This window comes from Eutrigla gurnardus (assembly GCF_963514095.1).
Source record: "Eutrigla gurnardus genome assembly, chromosome: 19".
Lineage (NCBI taxonomy): Eukaryota > Metazoa > Chordata > Actinopteri > Perciformes > Triglidae > Eutrigla > Eutrigla gurnardus.
This window is the reverse complement of record NC_139930.1, coordinates 14,244,318-14,270,264: the sequence shown is the minus strand read 5'-3', so window position 1 is coordinate 14,270,264 and position 25,947 is coordinate 14,244,318. Positions and strand designations below refer to the sequence as shown.

Genomic DNA, 25,947 nt, shown 5'->3' with positions numbered 1-25,947 from the left:
GGAATTATAGCCTATATGATGCCAAAATAAGTAATAACGTTTATATTTAAAAATGGTCACCCTTTTTTATGTAGTGTAATCATAATTGGATGTAAGGGAAAAATGTCAATCTTTAAACCAACTTTGAGAGGGTTTATCAATCCAAATATTCCCTTTATAATTAATGGGAGTCAGACCCTATGTTTGGCTGGCACGTGTCAACAAATCCACTATCCTGATTGGACCACGAGATGGCGACAAAGCACAATTTAAGTGTATCCCTGCCTTCATCACAGCTCTCTATTGATTCCCTCTCACCACATACTGATTTTCCCTTTTCTCTCTCTCCCCGCCATTCTCTGTCTGAAACAACCCACTCACTTGTTGACTGAGCAAAACATTGCATAATCTGAGAGATTGTGTGTCATATATAATAACGTGATCATCTAATCTGAGGCTACTCTGAAATGCACACCAACCAACCAAGGTGCCTCTCAGACTGATTCAAGTCAGGCCAGCGCGCAGAATCTAAATCGGTGGTGGATTAAAAAAGCAAAAGGTCACATTCAACACACACACACACACACACACACACACACACACACACACACACACGCACACACACACCACATTGGAGCCAGTACAGTTCACTGGGCAAGTACCAAAGGAAAAAGGAACACAGCAAAAGATTTAGCTCTTAAAACACAGAGAGAGAGAGAGACAAAGACACAGCGTTCATAGAGAAGATAGTGAGACAGTAAGGCACACAAAATGTGTATCCGGGGGGGTGGAGGACATAAAACGGAGTCCATTCTGCGTCATGTCCTCTGGATTCATTGTTTATTTATTAGTTGTTATACAGAGACAGAGAGGCACTGGAATGAAAAATTCAGACAGGAGGAACGGCCTTTTCTCCTTTTAGAAATCACAAGATTACACACACCGGGGCGGTAATGGCTCCTGTGCTCAGTCGTGTGTGTGGGAGAGACAGAGAGGGGAGAAGATGTGTGGACGGTGGCTATATTTCTCCACAACTCTGACACAGCAATAAGCATCCGTGTGTGCTTGTGGGTGTTAGATTTGATGTTAGAACGGCTGCTATACATCACAAATTCCTATGTTTTATTTGTGATTATTGTTGTCCATGTAAGTATACTTCGTTGTGTGAGAAAAGTGCGCCTTCCCTATGTGCTATACCGACCACTCAAAGCTTGGACTGCGTGCCCGTATTCATTTTTGGCAGGGTAATGTCCACGTTGATGGTGAGGCGTCTCAGGAATGCCAAGATAAATGAATTAAGTAAGCAATCTTCTGTATGCGCTGTAATGGAACACTATCATTACAGAATTTAGCAGCAATCTTTAATGCCCGAGAACAGTGGCGTGTGCTTTATACAAACGTAATTAGAAGCAGCGTTGCAGGAAGGTTGGCTGTATTATTTCTTATACGACAGTTTGACATGTCATGTCACTAATAATGTTAATGATGCTTCTTTTCTATTCAAGACTCCCAGTACTTCCTGACAATGTGACAGTGAGTCAGCGTGCACAATAGCGGGACCTTGAAAGTGAAGCGCCTAAATGGATTTCAGCTGTCATTAATTTGATTATTCATAACTGTGTTTTTCTTACTGTGACATGTCACAGTGTCTTCTTTGATAAGAGCCTATTGTGAGCAGTTCAGTCTTCACCAAGTTAACATTTGCCCTTCAATTTCGTTTGAATTTAGGAAGCTTTTTCTGAACACCAGTCACTAAGGAGGCATATTAGATGTGATTGGTTTCTGTAGAAAAGTATACTAAGTTGACTTTGACTTAAGGTTTGTTGTTGATTTCTTTCGATTTGATGAAGAATAAACTTTCATGCTCAACACCTTTATATTTTTCTTGACTTGCGATGGACCTATTTCACTTTCTATAGTGAGTTTTTTGTGTGTTTTCTGAACAAAATCCACACAGATTACTCTTCACAACAGATATCTCTAAACTTCAATGTATTGTTCCCAATCTGAAGAAAGTTTCCCGTAAGGCTTACATAGAGAAGCAGAATTTTAGAAAGAGCACTTACAATAAGAGGGAGGAGGTGGAGGAGGAGGCGGTGAGAAAAGTAAGAAGAACAAGGAACGGGAATGGGAGAAGAGAAAAGGACAAGAGATTGAAGCAGCAGGACAAGAAGGAGGAGAAGGAGGCTTTGGTTTGTGATGTTGGACGGAAAGCCTCATATCTACCATGTTCTTAATTCATGGCAGCCGAGATGCTCCTCTGTACTGCATCTAAATTCCACTGCTGGGGAATTATGACCAGGGACCATAAAACACACACACACACACACACACACACACACACACACACACACACACACACACACACATGAAGCATAGTACTATAGAGTACGAGAGAGAGAGTGCACACAGGGTGCAGTGGACGGACGGGGCGAGAGAGAGTGAGCACACTGCTGCAGGATGAGGGGTAGATGAGGGGGATGATTCAAAGCGTGTCATAAAACATCGATACGCCGCTAAAGGCCACGCTATATGAGCTCTGCTTACACTGGAGGCAAATATGCCTCTAAATAATTCACAAAGCCGGCACGAGCACTCATTCACACAAATGCAGTGCAAACACAGAAATGGATACAACACACACTTCTTTAAAGAACACACACACACACACACATGTATTATCCTGTTGTGGACCATACCGACACAAATCATCGATCACATGTTGGAGGTTTGGCTGGAGTAAAACGTTAGACTCCTTGGTGAAGGCCTCTTTGTTAAAAGAAAGGGGGAAAAAAGCAGCTGATAGATTGTTGGACTGTTTTAGTTACGAGGCAGACTCTCGCTAAGCCGGACACTGTCAGCCGTGATGGAAGGATACCGCCGCAAACCTCCAACCTCACTTCCACGACAACATCTCAATCAAAGCAGTATTGATTCCCACATGTGGTGTTTGTGACTGAATGTTACAGATGCCTTCAGGTTCGACAGTCAGTCAGCCTTAGCAGTCGTTTCAGATCCTACAGCATGCTCAACATGTTCTCGACCTCAAACTGAGATGCAGTGTTATCAGACAGGTAGTGTGATTACATGATGACTGGAAATAGAATAAATAGATACATTTCCAGACATTTTTCCCATGTGCTCTGATTGTGACAGTAATTCCCTGTCACAGTGCAATTCCTGTAGAAAAAAAATGAGTTTGAATGTAGCCACATCAAAGAGAATCCATCATAATCTGAAAGGTTTTTTTTTTTTTTAATGTCTGGTTGTATTAATGCCTTCACAAAATGGCTATTCATGTCTCTGCCAGGGAGGCCTCGGTTTGATATCAGCTCCTATATGCCTCCATCTGTTGCTGTATTCTGTGGTGTGTGCTAGTTCTCATTCATTAGCTCTGACTCATCCTTCTAATAACAACCTCTTTTTCCTCTCTGTAATAGTTTTCAGTTGTTTTTCCAACTGTACGATTAGTCTGCTCGCCTCTGAGACTCACTCTGTTTACTGTCAGCATAAAGCTTCCCGTTTTCGTCTTTTAGCTTTCGTACGGATGACTTTTCATTGTGGCCATCGTCTCAGGTTGGTTAATCCTGGCAGTTAAGCAGGCCATATTTGTTTGTTAGCTTCCCCATTCAAACATGTTTGCCGTCATGTTTGCCTTCAGGTCTTACCGGATCTGTATGCAAACATACCTAGCTGGTGGTGAGAGGTTTGATCTGTTACAGGATGTCTGATTAACACTAAATAAAACCGCCTATTAATTTTATTATTATTTTGAAGCACATTTTCTACCCCTGTCGTATGAAATGTGCTCTATGAATACATTTGATTGACTAAATGATAGATTTTTTTAGGGAAATGCAAACCAAGCTGCTTTTTATTTGGTCTAAATCTCCCTTTCATTCCTGTGGTCTATAAAAAAATATTGTCTCTCTGTGTGGCTCCTCTGTTTGCGGTGTGGTTAGCTGATATTTACCCTGTGTTTAGTTCACTAAATAAAATAATCCAGGATGATGCACCAATACTTTGGTTGAATCCACTGTTCAACATTTGGCAGCCGGCAGAAATATTGTCCCGTAGAGCTCAGGCACATTCTCATTACAGCAAATGTCCATTGATAACCCTTTATATCAAGAAGCACTTCATGGTACACAATACAAACACAGTTTTAAAGGTTTAAAGTACTTGAATTTAAATAATTACTTCTCTTCACACACACAAATTTGAATATTAGCCACGAGAAAATGTTACTCGACATGTGTACCCGCCTTCGTCCAATGTCAGCTACAGGTATAGCCTATTGATGGGTGGATCGATGGAGAGATGAAATCAACAGCAAGAACATTATAGATCAGAGGGATTTTCACACCATTTTATTAGCAACAATGTGTCTGTTAGTTATATATTAGAAACAAGGACAGAAACATTTCTGCTGTACTGTACTGAGTCTGAAAAACCAGCTGGATCATAAAATAAAGCAAGTAATTCAAAAACTGCAGGGAAAAAGCAACACTGCATTTGAATATACACTTGTAATAATAATAATAATAATAATAATACATTTCTATCATAATTATTTATGGCACAACATTTCCTGTGCAACTGTCACATCTGCTTAAAAAGTAAAAGCATAGCATTGAGAACTCTGTGTGTGTGTGTGTGTGTGTGTGTGTGTGTGTGTGTGTGTGTGTGTGTGTGTGTGTGTGTGTGTGTGTTTGTGTGTGGGTGTGTTTGTATTACTCATACGTTGTGGGGACATGAATCTGTTTACACAGTTACACTGTTGGGACTTGCCTTCCTTGTGGGGACAAAATGCACATCCCCTTAACGTAAATTGGGTAAGATCAGGATTAGGCAAGACGGTAAGTCAATGTAATGTCCTCTAAAGTGATGGAAACACAGCGTGTGTGTGTGTGTGTGTGTGTGTTGTAGTGTTTTTGCAGGAAAAGCACACATGTCACAAGAGGAAAAACTAAAACAAAATCACTCACTGTTTCACCCTTTGGGAATCTAAATGAGCATGATTGCTGATAAGATCAACAGTGTGTGTGTGTGTGTGTGTGTGTGTGTGTGTGTGTGTGTGTGTGTGTGAGAGAGAGAGAGAGAGGGAGGAGGGGGCAATCAAAGGGACAGTCCAATCAGCTTCAAGCCCCTCACGCTACCACAAGCATTTCATCTTGAAATCCAGCAGTAAATTATTTCATTCATTAAATGTGCATCCTCTGTCCATAAAACTCAGTCACTGCTCCTCCAGTCAGAAAATCAGCCGTCCAGCCAGGCCGGTCAGCCAAGCGCTGAATATAAAAACAATCCCAAGAAGGAACTCTCTGAGTACCTTGGAGGAAGAGCAAATATTCCTCAGTCCAACGAGTCGAGAGAAGAGAGAGACCGGAGTGTATGCTATGGTGTGTCAAATATTTATAGATGTGCCTTTAAAAGGTGAATTACTCTTTAGCCCACGAATCCATATATCAACAAATCAGAGACGACACAAGGAAATGACGTGAAGCATCCACGAAATTAAACTTCGTTGAAGAATTAAAAATCTCACTCTGAGTCGGCGGTTTAGCATCAATCAGGAAAATAAACATTTACAAAATAAGAGTTTGTCACGTCATCTGGTTGGGTCTTTGCACGAAGCATGAATTTTAAAGGTAAAGTGGCAAACTAATACAATCCCTTCACCCTTTTACAATATATGTTTCAAATGTTATTGCAACCCACCACTGGGTTCGGTACACATACAGGAGTGACAGACTGTGTTTAACCGTATGGAATATAGAATCCTGGTATAACCACTGATGGAGTTATACGCACACGCACACATGCATGCAAGCACAGTCACACAAATGCACACGAATCCAAGAACCCCAACCCCCTTTGGCACCTAGTCCACCCTGCCTGCGAGAACACAGAGGCCGATCTCTGCTGAAGTGTGTGTAGTATACTGCGTACACACTTTGTGTTGTCAGCAGACGCTCAGAGAAACCAGCCTCCCGTCAAACTGGAGACCTCTGTGAAAGAACGTGGAAACCGAGCAGGGTTTTCCATCTTCTGTAAGCCCTTTATGTCGTGAAATATTATGGCCTAAGTCAGGTCTATCTGAAATGTCGGTGGGTGGCAGCGAAAACATGACATCCCTCTTCCTCCACTGGTGGCGAGCGATATTTTATTAATCTCTATAATCTGTGGATGGAGGAATGAACACATCATCCCGTCATAGGAGAAGGGAAACACCGGACGTCTCCTAATCCTATTTTGTTTGTAGCAGCTATGGCAGAGAGAAAATCCCTGCCGATTATGTCATTTTGACATGGCGGGAATCTGTGTGTCCAGAGAAACTAGGGCTACACAAACGTTATCAAATTGTAAAACAAATTCCATTCTTAACGTTAAAAAAGAGCTATTCAAGACGAACCGAGAACTTCAATTTAAAACATACAACATTTTAAATACTTTAAACTCTATAGCAGCCCAAGTGTAAGGTCCTGGAACTGAGCATAGTACCTTTGAAATGCCTGTCCTGAGAGCCATCTGAGTCTTCCATTCTGCAAGAGATGACTAGTAGAGTGAGACCAGACTAGATCAGACTAAACTGGTCAAGATGACAAAAACACAGTCTGACTCATGGCCCGGTCTGGATTAGGCCGTCCCAATTCATTTAAGAGCAAATTTACACCGAGTTCCAGTCTCGACCAGCTAAACATCAGTGCTGATGCTACAGCTGCGTGTGAACATGTCCCTCATGGTGACCGACCGGGCGAGGTTTGGTTTACGGTAGTTTGAAATGTTCACAGGCACGGGCAGGTCCAGGTCCTGCTGCTGGACGCTGCGGTAGCTGATCCGGTCGCCTCCGTTCCTCAACCCATCTGGTTGATGGTGGATCTGTGGCTGAGCAGGGGGGGGCTGGAGGTAGAAAGGCAGCTCATAGTGTGTGCAGGACGGACAGAAGGTCTGTGAGCGTGTTAGTTTCCTGGCCAGTGGAGGGGTGGAAAAAAGGGCGGGGCCATTTGGGATGGAGGAGGCGGCGGCCGTCGCCGCCACGATGTTGTGATTGGAGTGAACCGGTGGGAGGCGGGACGTAACGGCGAAGTCTGGCTCCTCCTCCTCCGACTCGGACTCTTCCTTCTTGCAGCAATAATACTAGTGGAGGGAAAAGAAGGAGGAGGATGGGGAAAGGAGGTGAAGAAGCGAGAGAGAGAGGCAGGGATATTTATTAGACAGAAAGGTTCAGAATGATGTAAATTGTAATTGATGAGAGATGGGAGGTAAAAAGAGGCATAACAGAATGTTAATGAACAATAAAGAGAAAAATAAAAGAAAGGGAGGGATATTTATCATATTGAAATGTCTGCATGCCCAACCACAAGAAAATAAATGCTTCTGCAAATTTGTTTACATGCACTACCTAGCCAATAAAGTCTGGGTCAGCTTCTGCTTTATAAAATTATAGTCTTTTTCAATGCGTACAGCCAGAAAGTCAGAGTTTTTGTGCATATTGAAGAGAAGAAAATGTAAAATAATATTCCATATAAAATAAAAATGTTTTATACATTTATCTACAACATAAGAACACCATGAGGCTGTGGTTTGTATATTAAGCATGCATTCAGTCAACACCCTTCAGAGGAAGGATGTGCACATGATCCACATGACCCTATAGATGGTCGTATTCGTCGCCTCAGTGCAGCTGCACGTGTGCTATGGGGTAATTTAAAAAAAACGTTTTTGTCTCCTTGGTTGATTCTTTCATCATTCAGTTCAATTACAGTTCAAACAGACTTGCATACAGAACCCATTTCAGTGCAGAATTAGGGGTTGATAGTCCTGGCTTTCATGTTCATTCCTGGCATCCTGCCAACTAATATGAAGCCATAATTTGTGAATCACTTTTGATTTTTTTGCTGTGAAATATAAAAACCCCAAGAACTGCAATCAGCTCCAAGTGGAAATTATTATATGAATTCCACTCTAGCAATGTTTTCAGTTGATCTCGTTAAAAATATATATGTGTATGACTGCGTGCTCTGCAATTTGCCTGTCCTTCCCCTATTCACACTCAAACAGCGAGCTAGGAGCATACCACGACCCAACCATTGGGAGCCATTTGGAATTCAATGTCTTGCTCAAGGACACTTTGATACGAGGCTAGGAGGGCCATGTATAACTCGGCAATGAATGCTCTAAATGCTGAGTCACAGGCACCTAGAGTCTTACATCAAATGTGTCTGCCATAGCCAGATTTAGCCATTATATACATATTGCTGTACATGTATCTTATCGTGACATACATGCTGTTGCTTTTACACTCCATTAAGACATGCTTTTCTACATTAGAAGTGAATGATTCCATGCAATGTGAAAAGATTTCTAGTACTGCTCATCCCTTTCTAGTCACTGCCAGGGTCGGCTCATTGTTCTGGCTTCAAACCTCCCCTCCTCCTTTTCTCATTTAGACTCTGTAAAAGCTGTTTGATTGACTACTGAACACATCCACAATCAAAGCATTTAATGGCGTGAAGCATCATCAATTGATGGGGCTGAATAAACCGCTCTTGTAACGTTTTCTGAATTATTTGAAGCAAAGTTCATGAAAATACTGTAAAGAGCTTATGGATTTTGGAATTCTTTGATGAAATCATTATTAGTCTCTAGACATCAACCGGACCCAAAATCTTGTGTATATTGAAGCTCAAGAAATAACAACTGGAAGCAGATTTGGAGTTGCTGGTAAAGTGAAGACATACGTTTGTCTCTTTGATACTAGTTTGATACTACTGTCATCTAAGTGTGGAATCAATCTAATTCAACAGAAACTGACTAAAACATAAGTTGCAACTGAATTTCTTTCATATTCTGTTGCCAAATCGATTTTTTTTTATGCTGCTATGAAAGTCAAGCAGTGAAGTGCACAGGGGGATTAGTTCAGTGTACCAGAAAGTATACAGTAGTAATACTTCCTGGAGGTGTTAATAGTGTTTCAACACAACTGGTGTTTCGTCAAGCATGAAAACACAAAGCAGTTTCTTTTCACCTAAATCCGTTTTCAGTTCATTCTTACATCAGATCCACAAACTCAAAGAAAGGTTTGTCAAGCATGAAATAATACTGAAAGTCTGTAACACAACTATGTGAGATAAAGGTAATTATGTGAGTGCAGACATAGCTTTTACAGCAATATTGGACGTGTTCTCTTCTTCCAGCTCGACAATAGATGATTCACCTCAGAGTCTGAGGCCCAAAGACCAGGATGAAGAACTACTGACTGACATTCGGAGAGTTTATGCTTCGTTACCATATATATAAATTTTAGTGGTTCAAGGGCGGGCAATGTCGTTCCACCATTTTTCAAATGTGGAACATCAAATGTTAGAAAGCTAAACGGTGATGAACATCGTAAAGATGACACTAAACATCAGCATGTTAGGATACTGACATTAGACTGTAGACGCATTCCCCAATCTGTGCATTGTGAAAGTTCCTGTTCTATTCAGATAACAGAGAGAATGTGTGTAGCCTGGACAGACACAGAGGATGCTGCTGCACTCATAAACTACATTTTTGGGGATTGAAAGAAAGCGCCTATTATCCTTGGTAATAGAAGGCCACAAACACGATTTCGCAGATTAAAGCAGCTATACTTGTGACTGTCAACAAAGTGCTCACTCAAGGACATCCCTAACATGCAGCTGTGCAGACTCTCCGAGGGAATAGTCGGGAAGCAGCCGTGCACTCACCTGCAGCCTACAGTAGCACAGTACTGCGATGATAAGGAGTAATATAACTGTAGCTAGAATTCCTCCAGTGATGACCACTGTCCCGGCTGTCATTCGAATGGCTCTCCATCAACACCCTGCAGAGAGGAGCGGATGGAGAGGGAAAAAGAGTGGAATAGGGCAGAGGAGAGAAGAAATGACGGAGGAGAAAGCACACAATTCATCAGCACACTGGCTTCATTAAGTAGATTATAACTGTGTGTCATCTCGGTAGTGCTTATTGAATTATCCAGCAGTTAGGAGACATGTAATAGAATCATCCTCCAAATGCTGCTCGCAATATAGACGGCATCTGAGGCAGGAACACGTAGGGATGAGGAGGAGGAGGAGAGAGAGAGAGGGGAATCAGCAGAGCAGCAATAGGAAGGAGTGGAAGAAAATCGGCCCGAGAGCCGAGAGATAAATGGGTGGTGGGAGCGGGGAGAGTTGAAGTGACTTTGCGGGCGATGGAAACAAAGGCGGGCGCGAACGGGGGAATTTACATAGGGCGAGAGGGAGGAAGAGGTCAAGATGAGCCGAGGAGGGATGGAAAGGGATGTAATGAATGGAGCGACAGGATGATGGAGGGGATGAAGACGATGCTGGGAGAGATAGATGGGGAGAGGTGATACATAAACAGAGGGCAGATGGAGATGAAGAGGATGGGAGAAAGAGCAGACGAACAGAAGAGGACAAAGGGAAACGGGCTGTGCATACTAACATACCATTCATGACTTGAGTATACTATATGAAATGAAGAAATATTTATATATATCATTTTAATTTGCCTTAAGATGGAAAGCTGAGAGGAAGAGGCACATTTGTGATGAACAATAGTCATTCGGAGTTTACTTCAGTGTGAATAGTAACGGTGTACTCATGTGTTAAATTAGTAGGCAGTGTGCAGTACATACATATTGAGTAGGTAGTAGCATGCAGTACATTAGTATGCAGTATGTTAGTATTCAATTTCAAACAAAGCCAGGGTTATTGGGTTACTAAAAAGATAAACAGGTGCAAGAGAACAAGAGAAACGAGAAGCAATTCTGCCGAGATGTTGAGTTGTGAAAGCTTTGAGCCGACCTCACGGTTGAACGAGAACATCCAGGATTCACAATCCCATAATGCCAGAGACTTTTTGTTCAGGCTCGATGCTTTAACAGTAATGAAAAATAGATCCATTGGTCTATGGTAAAATTAAAAAATTAAAAAACTAGAAATATCGAGCACAAGTTCTATGCCACAAACTTTGGGAGAGGCCAAACTCTTGCAATCGTTGTAAAAAAAAACAGTTTAAAACATCAATGTTGTCATACCAGCCCATTTGAAACGCAATATTGTGATACAAAATACTTAAAGTTACATCAAACATTGTACAATTAAAGTAAAAAAAAGTGTTTAAACGGAGGCTGAAAGGTCAGAATCATTGTCATATCATTGAAAAAGATCAAAATAAACTACATAAATTGCTTAGAATTAATGCAGATAGTCAGTGACGTATGGTTCACTATATTCCCGGTTTAAAGAACAATGTCTACTATGACATTGACTGGAGCTGTTATGGACGGACGTATAACTGGAGAGAAATGACTCTGTGGTTTTCAAAGTCACAATGAAACAGCATTTTGAGGGCATCGCTTCCTTAATCAGATAAATGTCTTGATGAAACTTAGATCATTTAGAAGTCTAGACTAAAGGGACATCAGATGAAGGAGCGAAGAACAATCTTAGATATCGACTTTTCATTTTTTGCTCCGATTCAACAATGAGCAGATCGAAAAGAATAAGGTTCTGTGACAGAGAAAGAGACCATGACCTTTATTGTAGTAATCAGCAGGAAACATCCAACTGGACAGCTGTGAGCGACCTGTGAACTCTGACCTTAAATCAGAGAGCACAATAAAGACAAATAGACATGTTGACCTAATATTCACCAAGCTTTGCAGAATCGCACTGCAGATCTGCAATGACTGTTATCCATCTTGTTTTATTTCGATTGCATTGTTTCTTTTTGTTGCACGCTTATAAACTATGCAGAGATTTTGTCTGTTCAGGTAGTTTGATTTTCCAGATTGAAATGACTGGGGGTGAATGCTACAGACGTCATAAGAGCATTTGCAGCAATATGATTGACTTGATTCTGAGCTGACCTCATTCTCAGTTTATTAGATCAGCGCTTCCCTTTAATTACCTCTTTTCAGTCTCTACAGCAGCAGGATTACAGGAAGAAGCCTTGAGCCCACAGGCTTGAAATATTCATGTTCCTCTTGAAAGTAGTGTATATTAATCACAAACATTGTAAATGCCATTCAAATTGTCAAAAGCAATTACTTTTCTCTGCCTTCCCTTCACTGTGATGTATTTGAGGCTGTCACATAACTGAGGAGTGTCATGCCCGCAGCAGCCAATGTGTCCATCAACAATACATTTTGTGTGTCAACAACACACACAAAAAATGTGTAATTTACTTAAAGCATGAATGACCACTTGGAGTAATGTATAATCACACTATAATGTATTTCAAAAAGATTAGAATGCATTACAATTATAGGAATTATAATACACTAGGATCTTGCAGGAAAATAAGGTCAATGAGTGACCTGCAATTACGAAATATTACGATATTTGACCTTATAAGTCATTAGAAAACGCTTTATAATAGTTATAATAACAATAATATAGTTATATTTATTGTTGTACAGCATTATTTATATTTATAAGATGTATAACTATAATTATACAGCTATAAGCAGATTATAACACATTAAAAGTATGTTTATAAGGCATTATAGACTTGGGTGTCATAGAAACACAGATGTAAAAATTGCAAACCCACATTATGCCACAATATTACATTTGCAGTAACGACCACAGTAAACAGGCTCTCCAATGCTCTAAATGTCATATGACCTCCATTCTAGTGTAGATTTATATAACAGCACATTCTGAGAAATCAATCACAGTCCCTTTCAACAGAATAATAATGAAATATAAGTAAGAAATGTTGAGTTGTAAAGAGTTGAGATGGATCTGTATATCATGTTGTTTTCTTTAAAATCAGGCAAAAATGAAGAACATTTTGCAAAAACAGCCATAAATAATATAAAACAAACATTTTGTGTCCTCCTATCCAATCCAGTGTTTATCTTGCAGTGACCTTTTGCCCTCTTGTCTTGAAAGTATACTATATCTGTATTGCATAGTAATAAAAAATAAATAAATACTGAAAAATCAAGGTTTCATTCTTAGATTCTTATATATATATATTGGGGAAACCCTGCGGACACTTGACAGGTGTGGGAACAGACCTTCAAACTGGAAGTGTCATAGCACCACACCATTACACTGCATTGTGGATAATTGCCTGCAACCAAAAATAGGACGGCGGGCTTGTTGCTAAGCTATGACTCAACGGTGCGAGCCATTATCAGCAACAAGCATACAGCGGTATAGGCCGGCGTTGTCGAGATGCCACTCAACTGTGACGCGGACACACCCTAAAATAGAAATAGAGAAAAAAAGAAGCAGGACTGCCAAAGTCATACGGAGCATTGTTAGGTAAATTTAAGAGCGTGTACTATTCACAGAGTCACTGACAGCTCTGACCTTCTCACCCCGAAACACCTCTAAAGCATGTTGAATTCCTCTGTGGGTAACTTGGCCAAACCATATTAGCTTTCATTGCGATATGTTTCTCCAGAGACGCTCTATAAAGTTAGAATGGATCAGACTGTCTCTGCAGTAGCTATCTGCCCGGGCTACAAACACAGCACAGCTAGCCTCCCCTCAGGCTGGAATACAGCTGGAGCTCTAATCCAATCTGCAGGCCACACAGTCCAACCAGGCAGATCAATATGAAGGAACAACAAGAGCAGAGCGGTATATACTCGGAGTTAAACCGAAGAGGGAGATGCGGTGATTTGGGGACGTTTTCGGTATCAGGAAAGGAGATTTTGTTGTTGTTGTTGTCTGACATTTAGGTGAAGTCGAGAGTTATTGATCTATGCACTGCAGGCCTCTAATCAAGTCTTCACTTATCGCTTAAATTAGGGCTTTAAATATCAATAATCCGTGAATTCATGATGTTTCGCTTAAAGCTGCACCAATCAATATTTTAATATCAATGGATCAAAAACCAAACAGGGAATTATCACCTAATTCTGCAGTTCCCTTCATCTTTATGGGTGTTTTAGCATCTTTTAGCTAATTTTTCAGTCTGCAACTTCACCGTCGGTCACCCTTGCTGATCTTATCAGCGTTGTTTCTGGATCACTGCAGGCGGCTGTCTGCCACCTGCTCAGCACCACCAGACCACACAACATAAGGGACTAGTTGGTGAATAAATTAGAGTATTCCGCAGAGAGGCAGCTATTTCCCTCCGAATATTGGACCAAGTCTTCAAACATATGACCCCAAATCACTGCTGCTGTGTCCGCTGGATGATAAACTGAGAATATGTCAATGTTGTGCTAACAACAACATGGTGCTTGTTCTACTGTCCCCAAGTGTCCAAAAAAAATCTATTATTTCTGCTTTACAAACACTACCCTGGGGACGGGGTCACATTGTTCATACAGTATGCTGTTATCTTTACCACACATAATGAATACAGCCAATGAGAATCACTTTTACGAAAAACAAATACAGGATGTTTATTGAATCCAACACCATTTCTTTTTCACTTTAAAAGTCTGACAAAATATATTATACTAGTAAAATATATTATCTAGAAACCTGTCGATATCGTGAGCAGTATTTCCCGTGGTGGTATTGAACTGTTTCTCCAGAAAATTGCTTTTACTCCTTAACCTCTAACCTTTCTCTAATAAGTGCACACAAAGGAATAGCGTGAAAACACACACACACACATAATGCAGGAATATAGCACACAAGCAGTCAAATGGCACAATATTATTAAGCATATTAATAATATTATTCTATTCTATTCTTTGGATGTCTGTGTATTACAAAAAAACTACCCAAAATCTTGACAAGCTTACACACACTAATGCACACAAAATAATGGCACTGGAAAGGTCATTAGTCATGTGACACACACACACCCACACCCACACAAACACACGTGTACATGAAGCATTAGTGATGTGTATCTCCTGGAGCTCCCTTAATCAGAACTGTGTGTGTTAATTATTTAACACCCAAACACGTAGCTCAGGCTTCATTGTGAAATAGTGGAGAAAGGAAAACTTGTCTGCTCGGCTCCTTTTGCTGGTAATCATCCACAGGAGTGACAAGCGGGTTCGGAAGCACACGAGGAACAGCAGTGTGCACATTGCACACACAAACACTCACATGCAATAATTTTAGTACGAGCTAACGTGCTCAGACAGTGGGGCTTTGGAATAAACTGCCACGCTTTGATGAAACATGGCAGGGATCACAGCAGAGGTCTTGCCAGGAATAATGGCTGTTGACAGGCTTTCAGTGGAACGGGGGACAAGTACACAGTAGGTGGTGGAGTGGAGTCATGCACAAGGGACAATAACATGCCCCCGGAACAATGGGATGAGCCCTCTTACAGCTGGAGCTGTCAAAGAGTGATTTCACACATGTACTTTCAGCCATACTCACATGCATGTGGTTCTCCAAGGACATGACACAAGCACCTACAGCATGCATTTGTGCTTAAAAGTTTAGTGGACGAGTGCTCAAGTTTATAAGTTTCTAGAACTAAGACACAATGAACCCTTCTTTGCGACAAAATCAGTTCAACAGCTCTTTGGCTGCGATGAGTCTACCCACTGATTGTGCAATCAGTGGTTATTCAACTAGGATTTGGCAAAAAAAAAAAAAAAAATAATAATAATTTCCACCTACAGTGTGATTAACTCAGATTTCCATTTTACAACATTCATCACATCTACATCAAAAATGAGCCGTGATGGTGGAACGCTGACTATTTATTTATTTATTTTTTAATCTCCATTAAACCTCGATGCAAGCAGTCTTATAGACCTCCCAAAAGCTTACAAATTCCTCCTTAAGCCCGGTCATTTTAATATCCTGTCTGGCTGCACTGACCCTGACTGCAGCATCCCTTATTCTCCCTCTCAGGCTCCCAGCTCACCGTGTTCCAGCATAAAATTTCACTCGGCGTACAAACATTTATTTTTCCCCCGTTTCTTTGTCTCTGTGCACTCGACTCCCACCTCATCCCTCGATCGAAAGGAACCGACAGGCTTAGCTCATCCCAAATTCTGACCTTGAATGAGGTAGGAAATCCCAAATGCTGGGGGTTGTGGATAAAGAAAATAGAGGAACTAGTTTTCTTGCGTAGCCATGACTGGGAACAAGGAATCCGTTTTATCCCCATCTTGTGTCCTAGTATAGCCCGGTAATCATTTCTGTAATTAGTGCCCCTCTGTGGATGATATATCATAAAAATGGCTTTTGGCTAGTACGAATATAGCACCATGAGGACATTTGAAAAAACCTTACTGGTGACCTGCGGGTCTCTTCATTTAATTACACAGCTCGCTAAATGTCTCCCATCCATCTGAATGACCTTGCTTCGTCGCGCTTCCAGTTCGAATTGCATGCTGATGTAACGTAACTTTAAACGCATTGTTCATGCACTGGAAACGACGGAGCATGCCCTTCGTTGTCCACGACGTATGGTATTTTTAGACAGTGGGGGGTTTTTGGTTTTGGAGTCCCAGTCCACATCATAGGATCATTATTTGTCATATTGGAGAAAATGAAGCCTTTTCAAAGGAGTGTCATCCCCTGTAGTATTTCTGAAATTTGGTTTTTGTCTTGTTTTTGGATTAAACCACTAGAGGTGACAAGAAATAATCAAAGCAAATGTTGTTCCCTCTTCAATATTCCAGTGAAAAAGTTGTCTCCAAAGCCGTAGTCTCCTTTATTCTGCCCTCTACATCTTTTTTGACTAATCTAAAAGAGATTTAGCATGCTCGATCAACATGGGATCTACTAACTGTCACATGTATTTTCCTGAGTCCATGCCAGAAGTACTCAGCTCTAATATTTCTTACAGAAATGTGATAGAACGTGGATTGTTTCCCAGTGTAGTGCTGTAATCGGCTCCCGGAGAAAATCACATTATGAGAATGCTTTCTTGAGTAGCATCAGTGTTCAGACAAAGGCTCTCGTCATTTCAGTGTGCAAGAAATGATAATGGTGTAGCAGGAGACCAACATCTCATTTCACCTCACTTTTTAAGAGTGAGTGTTCTTGTGCTTTACGGTGCAAACAATTCCAACAAACAATCTTTTAAAAAGGATGTTCATTCATCGATCCGTCAGTCTGCAGAGTACATTGTTTCATTTCCAAAATTGTCTTTTCCTCCCGGAATGGTTGAAGAAAATGAGCTTTCATTTTCGAATCATCCCAAAATAATTGCATGTAATCACATTTTGTCAGTCTGCCATTGCACTTCCTGCTCCTCCCCTCTGCCACGCCATGCTCTACCCTCCGCTGTGCAAATAATACCACTAGTCTTTGTGTGACAGGCTATAATCTTGGCACCAGCAGGAGCTGAAGTTGGCTAAGAGATATTACGGTTCTTTCAACTTCGCTGTTGATGGATTGAGGAGCAGTTCTTAGCCCAGAAAACAGAGTGATGCAAGCGTTAAAAAAGGATCCTCCGGGCACTTAAGCTCTTGTCCTGGAAATAGGTGAATTTAAGGGGCATGTTAAGGGTTTTTAAAAGTGACTGTATGGAACTTAATCTATACATTTGGCCCGACAATAAGTACATTACATCACTTTAAACAATAATCTGATTTTACAGAGAACACAGATTGGTTCTGTCTCATAGTATACAGTATCACACTGCCTGCCTCTACTGTGGGCTAGTGCCAGCAGTGTTGGACACACCTCAAAAAGGTCTGCTACAGAGGCTCAATGAATTTCAGCTTGGTGCATCAAGGCCATTAGATACACACCACCAACCCATCACCTCAGAACTGAGGATGTGTGCAGACCTCTGTTTAATATAGGGGTCGTAGTTGAGGCAAGTGCACATCATTGTTAGTCTGTGTCAGTGTGTGAGTATCGTCAGCAGAGAAGCATGATTTGATGCTTTAGAGCAAATTATTTATTCCAACATCTCCTCACACACACACACAAACTCCAAGCAACTCCTCTCTAATAGCACGGATAGTAGTTACTGCCACATAAATATAACAGGCAAGAGTAGAGCTAGAGTTCGACAGCACGGCCGGCAGAAATAAAGTGCTGTTTACGACGGCACGTCTGCCGAGAGATATTCATGCACACTCTCTACACTGTTTCTTCTTTCACATGAAATATTTGCACATAGGTGTGTCAGTTCTACTCTAACTCTGAACAGTATCATAACAGTAGCTGCTGCCAGCTCAAATTCCTGGTTCATAAATTCAGTGTCAGTCAAGTCTGCTCCTGAGGAATCGCAGCGACATGAGGAGACAGTCTGTTGTGACACCCGGAGCTCCGTTAGGGCCGCCTGGTGCGAATATCGTTAACCATGCAAACAACAGGCAGATGATACTGTGACAGGTTAATACTTTATTGCAGGGACGTACGCGGCGTACACTGCAGGCTACATGGTCCGTTCAGGGTAATACACTGCCCTGGAATACATATAATTCCTTTTCCCCATTAGATTACATTTGTTCCTTGACACTTGACAATGATGTTGACTTTTCCCACACTTTGCTTTCTCTCCCCAAGCACACATGATGGTACATATCACTTCAGCCCTGGGGACCGGTTAGTCTGTTTGGGATGACTGGTGGAAACATGTCTTGAAACATCTCTATGTGTCTCAGATAAGCTGCCAAATTGAGGTATACGTATAGTAAGTAAAAGTACTTGTTTCGAGACATATCAGGCTTATTAATCAGTAAATGCATGGCAAATAAAGCTATAAAAAGTAGCTCTGATTTGTGTGATCGCTTTACAGATTTGGCTTTTTTTAAGATCAAATCCTGAGCTTCATTAAATGTTGTTGGATGCATGATTTTGTACCGTTCCATATTTCAGAAGACCCACTCGCTATGTGACAGAGCTGTTGAAGCCGTAGGTTTTCTTTGGATATACAGCAGTTGTCATTGTACAGTATACCGAGGCATCAACATGTACAAAGGCACATCTCTGTCAAAACCCTAGCCGAGTCCTCACTCAGAAAAGACACCATTCCTGGCGCCGCGCCAGTCACGTCATTCACTTTTTGTCATCTTTCTGTTGCTTTTGCTTTCCTCCGCCATTGTCTCCATCGTTTCTCTCTTGCTGTCTCTTTCCCTGTGCCCTCCCTCCGTCTGCTTAGCCCTCTCCTCCCGTCTGCCTCTCTGTTCTCCACCACTCTCTGCCTGTCCAGATGATGTGCGAGCAGGCCTCCGTTTCAAACATCACCAGGAACCACCGGTGCCACTCACCGGGCCGAGGCGGCGCCTCTGAACCGGAGATTGATAGATCCCGCTGTGTGTCACTTTGCATATTCAAAGTGTCAAGAAAACATGATATCGACAAGAAGTCACTCAACTCACAAGAGTCTCAGGGGAGTCAGACGTTACTACGCATCTCAGGCACTGATGAAATCATCACACAGCTGTGGCATGGCATTGCAAAAGGCACTGTGGGAAATGATACCCACAGAAATGTGCACACACACTATATATCATCAGTTCTGTGTCTACTGCATATGAGTGCACTTTTAAAGGTCTAAAGGTCCTTGCAGGAGCAACAATGCATGGCAATGCATGTCAGCATAAAGGAGGTAGGTAAGACGGCCAAGATGGAAAGAGAAGAGGAGTGATTAGTGGGAGTTAACAACATGAAGGGAAGAGAAGATGCAGACAGAAAGGAGAGGAAGATGTAGACGTAGGTGTAGAGCGCATGGAGAAGAAAAGGCAGCAGAAGGCACGGTTGCGAGGATGAGGCGATAGACATCCTCGATGAAATGTAACGCTAATGAATGCGAGTGGTCAGTGCTCAAGAGGCAGCGTGTGTAAACGTACGAACAGGTCTTCAGTTTCTATGGCGACAGGGCTATTACAGACTGACATTTCACCGTCGCCTCTCCCGTTTCTTTAGTGGGTGGTTTACACTTAAACCCTCTAACCATATTTTCCTTGAAGCAACTTTTCTCTGTCTCCGAGAGAAAAAAAAATACTAAGCACCGTACAATCAGGCAGATTTGCAGAGATGCACAATAAGATGCAATACATCGGAAAGAGAGGTATTTATGAATGAGAATTTCTCCTTTCACATGCATTTCTGTTGCGATCAACTGACGGGGTAAGTCACGACCTTGCTGAGCTTGCTTGTTCTGGAATTCTTTTCGCTTCATCACTTTCTAAAAGGACCATGTCAACGTTTGCAGCTTTTTAGTCTCAGATTTAACATATAGCTAAACTTGGCTGTTCCCACAATGAGCGCATATGGCCTTGGACCATAAAGTTTGTAATGAGAAGGTCCATAATGCTGTCTGAGCAATGTGCCATCTGCCTACAAGTCAGACAGGTCAGTTGTGTTCAGACTTAGAATAGTCTATGTTTTCACAACTTTATTTGCATCTTTTTCTATCATTCCTAACAGTTATGTCAACATTTTAATAATATACCAATATGGGATCTGAGATCACAGTAACAGGTGTTTAATTAATCCCTAGCATATTCTTACATATTAAGAAGTTCAAACTGAGGTCAATCTCACAATTGCATTGTGAATAGAGGCTCAGATTTATTTTAAAGTATGCAGATGATTCTGTCATTGTAAGCCTGCTACAAGGGAATGAAACAGGCCATGGCCCAGTCGCTCAGGATTTTGTAGACTGGTGCGATACGTCCTTTTTACACATGAACATTTTAAAAACTAAAGACATGCACATAGATTTCCGGAAACTCCCCAGTGCTAAGGAACTCACCAGCATAAAGGGTCAGACTGTTGAGTGTGTGGATAACTATAAATACCTTGGGACCATCATCGACAATAAGCTAAACTTTGAGACAAACTGCGAAGCTGTGTACAAAAAGGGGAACCAGCGTTTATATTGTCTGAGGAAACTTTCATCGTTTCACATTGACAGTAAAATGCTAACCATGTTCTACCGCTGCTTCATTGAATCTGTTATATCCTTTAGCCTGGTGTCTTGGTTTAGTAACCTATCCCTAAAAAATAAGAATTCCCTGAACCAAATCGTGAGGTGGGCTAGTAGGCTGATCGGAGAGCCACAGCTGAACCCAGAATCCCTGCATACAAGGCAGCTACAGAGACTAGCTGGGTCTATCTTAGAAGATGGATCCCACCCACTATATGGTGAATTTCAACTTCTCCCATCAGGCCGTAGGTACAAAATGCCTGCCTGCAAAACAAAGAGATACAGAGGCAGTTTTGTTCCCTCAGCTGTCAAAACGTTAAATAGTCAATAAGTAATTAAGCCACTCACTAACTTATTAACCTATGGATTGTATTTATTTATTTATTCTGACCTGTTTTTTTTTTGTATCTGCCATGATGGCTTGCATTTAGTATTTATTTATCTTTTGATAGTAATACCCTTTTGTATGCTTCCTATCCATATTCCTATGTCTGGAGCACTGTTGTCACTTTTATGTCTATGTCGGTCGATGATGTTAATGTTGTCTGCGTGTGTGTGTAAGCAGCCAATTCATTCTTTCTTTGTACCTGCAACCAAATCTACCTTCGGGTACAAATAAAGTTACCTTAACCTTATATGAAAAAAAAAAAAACTCTGGTTATCATATTATCTAATTCAATTATTATTGAACTATTCATAAACATCTATGCGTTAAAAATAATCCCCAGACACACATGATAATGAAGCTGCCGTGGATGAGCAAGAAGGGAAGGACACACAGCTTTTCTTCTGCTGCTGCCTCTCCTCACCCTCTTCCTGTTTCCTTCCCCGCCTCCCTTACCTCCCTTCTACACTTTGCAATGGGCTTCAGTTTTTTTCCCTCCCTACAATCACTCACTGGGATGAGGGCAGCCGACCAACGGCTCGTGCACGCGCGTGCTTGCGCCCGGCGTTGTCTGCGTGGGAACCCATCTGTGCGTGAGCGTGATGTGTGAGCATGTCAACGTGTAGCGGCGAGGGGGGGAGCGTGGTGCTGAGGGGGAGGGGAGGGGAGGGGAGGAGAGACGGGTGGAGGAAGGGAGAAAACGGGTGGTGACTGTTTAACATGATCATTGAGCAGCCATGTTCCCTTCCCCCAGTCTCAATCCATCCACTCCACTTCTCCATGCTCCTCTTTATCTCGCCCACAGCAGCGCTACCATGAGTCCCTCCTCCCAGTTGTGCATTTTAAAAGGTAATTAAGCTGATATGTGAGTACACTTTAAAACGTCCAGGAAACAAAAAAAGAAAGAAGGAGTGGATATGCTGCCTCTGTAATTGCATTTACTCTTAGGTGATTCAGTGTTAAAACATACCCTCCTCCTCCTCTTGTCCTTCCCTATCTCCCTATTTTACATGCAATCTTCTCTCTTCACCTATCTTCTTCTTTATTCATCACCCATCTGTCTTTGAAATGTGCTTTCTTCCATCCAACTCATCTGCTTGTCCTTCAACTCAACTCCCTCTCTCTCCGTCTGTCTCCGCCTTGTCTCTCTCCCCCTGTAATGACTGAGAGGCTGGTAGACCAGCAGCAGCAGCAGCAGCAGCAGCAGCAGCAGCAAGCAGGCAAGCAGGCAAGAAACACACAGTCACTCATACTCACGGTCTGAGTGTGTGTGTGTGTGCGTGTGTGTGTGTGTGTACGACTGATCTCCCAGGGGGCCAAGGTTGTTTCAAGGGTCACTGAGGATGTCGCCATGGGAACACAAGCCCTGCCTTGTCTTACACTGTTGTTGGCCCTCTCAAAGCACAGTATGCTTTTTGTGTGTCATCGTCTTTGCAATCGACAACATGGATTTAGTCCTAATTGCCATCCCTTATCTTAGTTTTAAGTCGGAAATTATTTGATACGCAGTGTTCAAAACCAGTCTCTGTGATGCTAAAATAGGACAGCATATGATCCTAAAAAAGAAATAGCAGCATTGACATCACAACATTATTCATCATAGCTCAGTAAACAGTCACACAGCGGAGGACTCCCAGGTATCAATCTCAGTAAGTGTGCAACCTTCAGCCCCTCTTTGCCCCCGGGAAATTAAAGCAAAAAACCTACATTAACCATCTAAGGTGTTGGAGCACAACGAGCCTCCAGAGCCTCTCTGGAACTGTACTGGAGGGAGGAACGCCACTCTGCCAAAAGATATATCTCCCATTTGGTGATTTGACGATGGCGGTGGAGAGCAACGGTAACTGCGAAGAAGGCCGTGGTGTTTGGTTCTCATCATATTCATGCATTCAATGACCCTTCCATGCCCTGTATGGAAGCATCTGCATTGTTTTTGCCCATTTATTTACTCTGTCATTTGTATAGCATTTAGGGAGATAAGCTAAGGGAAACAGACACAAGAAATGACGCGTGAGAATCAATCATTCCAAATCACATCTGCTCATACACAAGTACAGCGGAGAATAATGAATACTATTCCTGCTTTGGTAGTTTAAGCACACAACGGAGCCTGATCTGGGGCTCCATTAAGACTGAAACAGCACATCAGAGTTTTGATACTCTAGCAGTTAAGGAAGCTGCATTACATTGATATTTTTAAAGAAGTTATTGTCCAAGCTGGACAGAAATAGTGTGTTTAGTTAAACACATCTGAGCAAATTATCCATATCCACTATAACGCCTCATAACTCTTCCCAATCACTCTTAAGACACATCAACTACAGCGGTCAGGAGTTATCATTATGTTTTTTAGCCCAATGTCTGGCTCCCCCTGTGTTCCTCCCCTGTGCTTTGACTGCAAATGTTCCCTTTTATCGGCTCTAAATGCTTAGGAAGCTATTTAATTTCCCCACACCTGTGGGTTCAAAGTTGGGATGGTTAGTTATGACTTCATCCACCACAGTGTTTCCAAAACACCCAGTATAGGTGGTGGGTTGCATGCAGTGTGTTCCCTTGCCTGAAACATATTTGTCGTTTTTGTGTTGTCTCGATTCTGCATGAGATGCATTTCAGCCCTGCCTAAAAATAACAGTTTGGATGTGCCCATGGCTAACAGTTGGTGACAGTAGCTGTGCCTCACAAGACATGCTGATTTGTCAGCATGTAGCTAGCCAGACGAGCCAGCGAAAGCACTGAACCTCTCCCCTCGCCTTTTCTCATCTACCTCTCTGCCCAGTTATATATCGATATCTGTTGCATACCCACTACTGTATCATGTTTTCATTTGAGCTTCTGGAAACACACTCTGCTCCGTTGCACATTTGCACTGAATGTTATATGGACTACAAGTCATTCTAAATGTTTTGGGTGAAATACTGTAATAAGAAGAGCCTCACATCCTGCAAGTGAGGTTCTGTCCATGGTGCTGAAACGAGAGACTAGCTTTGCTTCTCAGCCCAAGTAAGTAGCCATCTGGCTCTCTGTCTATTCTCTGTCTCAGGAATGAATTATATCTAATTTCTTACAAGCTAAGAAGCCAATTTCTCATTAATCATCAAGCAGATGTATCCCTAAAACAATGTTAATATCCAACATGAGGGTTAGAGCAGAAGACATTAGGACTCTTACCTTCAAAGATAAGAGGAATTCGCAGGGTCACATCTAGGGTAGTGATGGCTCAGGTCCCGACCTCTGCTGGTTGTAGTTTATTTGGACCTCAGTCACTGAATAATGACACCAATAGCAAAAAACACCCCAAAAAACACCCGATGTCAGCAAAGTAATCAGCAAAACACTGAAGTGCCAGCTATCGAAGCTCGATTTGAGTCCTAAAAAAAAAACCCGCTGGGCCTGATCCTCTTTAGTTGTTAATTAAAAACATATGACAAAAATAGCACATGCGTAATAACATCTGCTAAATATTCTTATTCTTCGTTGCCAGGCTACTTTTCCAGACACATTCCTGCCACTCGCGTGCAAAACACGTTCTGTCCAATTCCACACCTGCAGGAAGGCAACTAAAAAACACCCCAAACACGAGAAAAAAACGCTCCGGTGATGACAATGATATCTGTGGGAAGACGTGTCCGCCGCACGCAGTTCCATCCACCGCTTGTCTGGAGTTGTTTGAACAGCAGAGACTGGTTTAACCAACGCTGCCCAGCAAAAGAAAACACTCCTACGCAGACATCATCATCATCATCATCAGCCTCGGCAGCGTGCGTGTTGGAGGAGAAGACGGGATGAGAGAAAATCTCGACATCTCCATTCCAACAACTCAGTTTCCCCCCCACCGTCCGAAGGAGGTCGAGGTCAGGTGTTTGTTGTAGTGCTGCTCCGCGGCCAATCGATGCGGGACTTTTTTCTCTCTCCTCCTTCCCTTTCAATTCTTTCTATCCACCTATTTATCCATCTTCTCTTCCTCCAGCGCATTCCTCTCTTTGCGCCCCATGTTTTGGGCGAATAGCAAGCCAGTCGCTCTCGGGCTGTAAAAGTGTCTGCAGCTGCTCGTCCTAGTAGACAATACGAGCTACAGTATATATGTTCATGCACGGCTGTTGGATTTCCGCGTATATGTGCTGATTCCTGCAGAGCGACGTCCGGCGCTGCGCGGAGACGAGCGAAATGCGCTTAGAAATCAGAGGTGCCTGCAGACCCAGTGAGTGGATGCAGCCGGAGAGATGGCGCTTTAGTCACAGGCTCAGATTGGCTGCGGGTGCTAGTCGAGAGAAGGGGCAATAGGGGGGGGGGGAGGGGGGGCTTCCAAGCAGAGATCTGTGTGCGTTTGGTGGGTACTGGATGCAGCTCGAAATTTTAATTACATCAAAGACTCCTGTGTCAAAAAGTCTGGAGAACTAACAGGTTCAAAGTGCAAGAGGGATGAAGTGTGCGTCCTCAGACAAACTCTGCAAATGCCCAACCGATGCATCCATGGAGCCTCATAGGTTAAATGTGAGATGTCATGTCCGACTGCAGTGGAAAACCAGCAGAAGCTGGCGCAGCGTTTAGATTCATTCAGCTCCCCCACTTAGAGTCGCAACAGTTCATCACCCAAGCTATACGAATACGTGGCAGCCAACTCTATAAAAGATAATTAAAATGTTACACCTGTCCTCCGCCCCGAGGTTCAGCCAAGGTGGAAAAACAAACTGTCCCTCTGAACGTTTTGTCCCTCTGTCTGGAACAAAACGTTCATTAAGTTCCATTAGGACAGCGGACACGACTGTCGC

At 42.3% G+C, this 25,947-nt stretch overlaps 1 protein-coding gene across 1 annotated transcript; it reads right to left on the bottom strand.

The window, feature by feature from the left end:
* Positions 1 to 4,326: 4,326 nt before the first annotated feature.
* On the bottom strand, positions 4,327 to 25,305 carry LOC311030412 (protein FAM163B-like). Its single transcript, XM_084036147.1, has 3 exons — positions 24,347 to 25,305; positions 9,714 to 9,829; positions 4,327 to 7,119 (listed from the first exon to the last, which is right to left on the bottom strand). The coding sequence occupies exons 2-3, from the start codon at positions 9,804 to 9,806 to the stop codon at positions 6,676 to 6,678; spliced, it is 537 nt and encodes a 178-aa protein (XP_083892273.1). The 5' UTR covers positions 9,807 to 9,829; positions 24,347 to 25,305; the 3' UTR covers positions 4,327 to 6,675.
* Between the last annotated feature and the right edge of the window lie 642 nt (positions 25,306 to 25,947).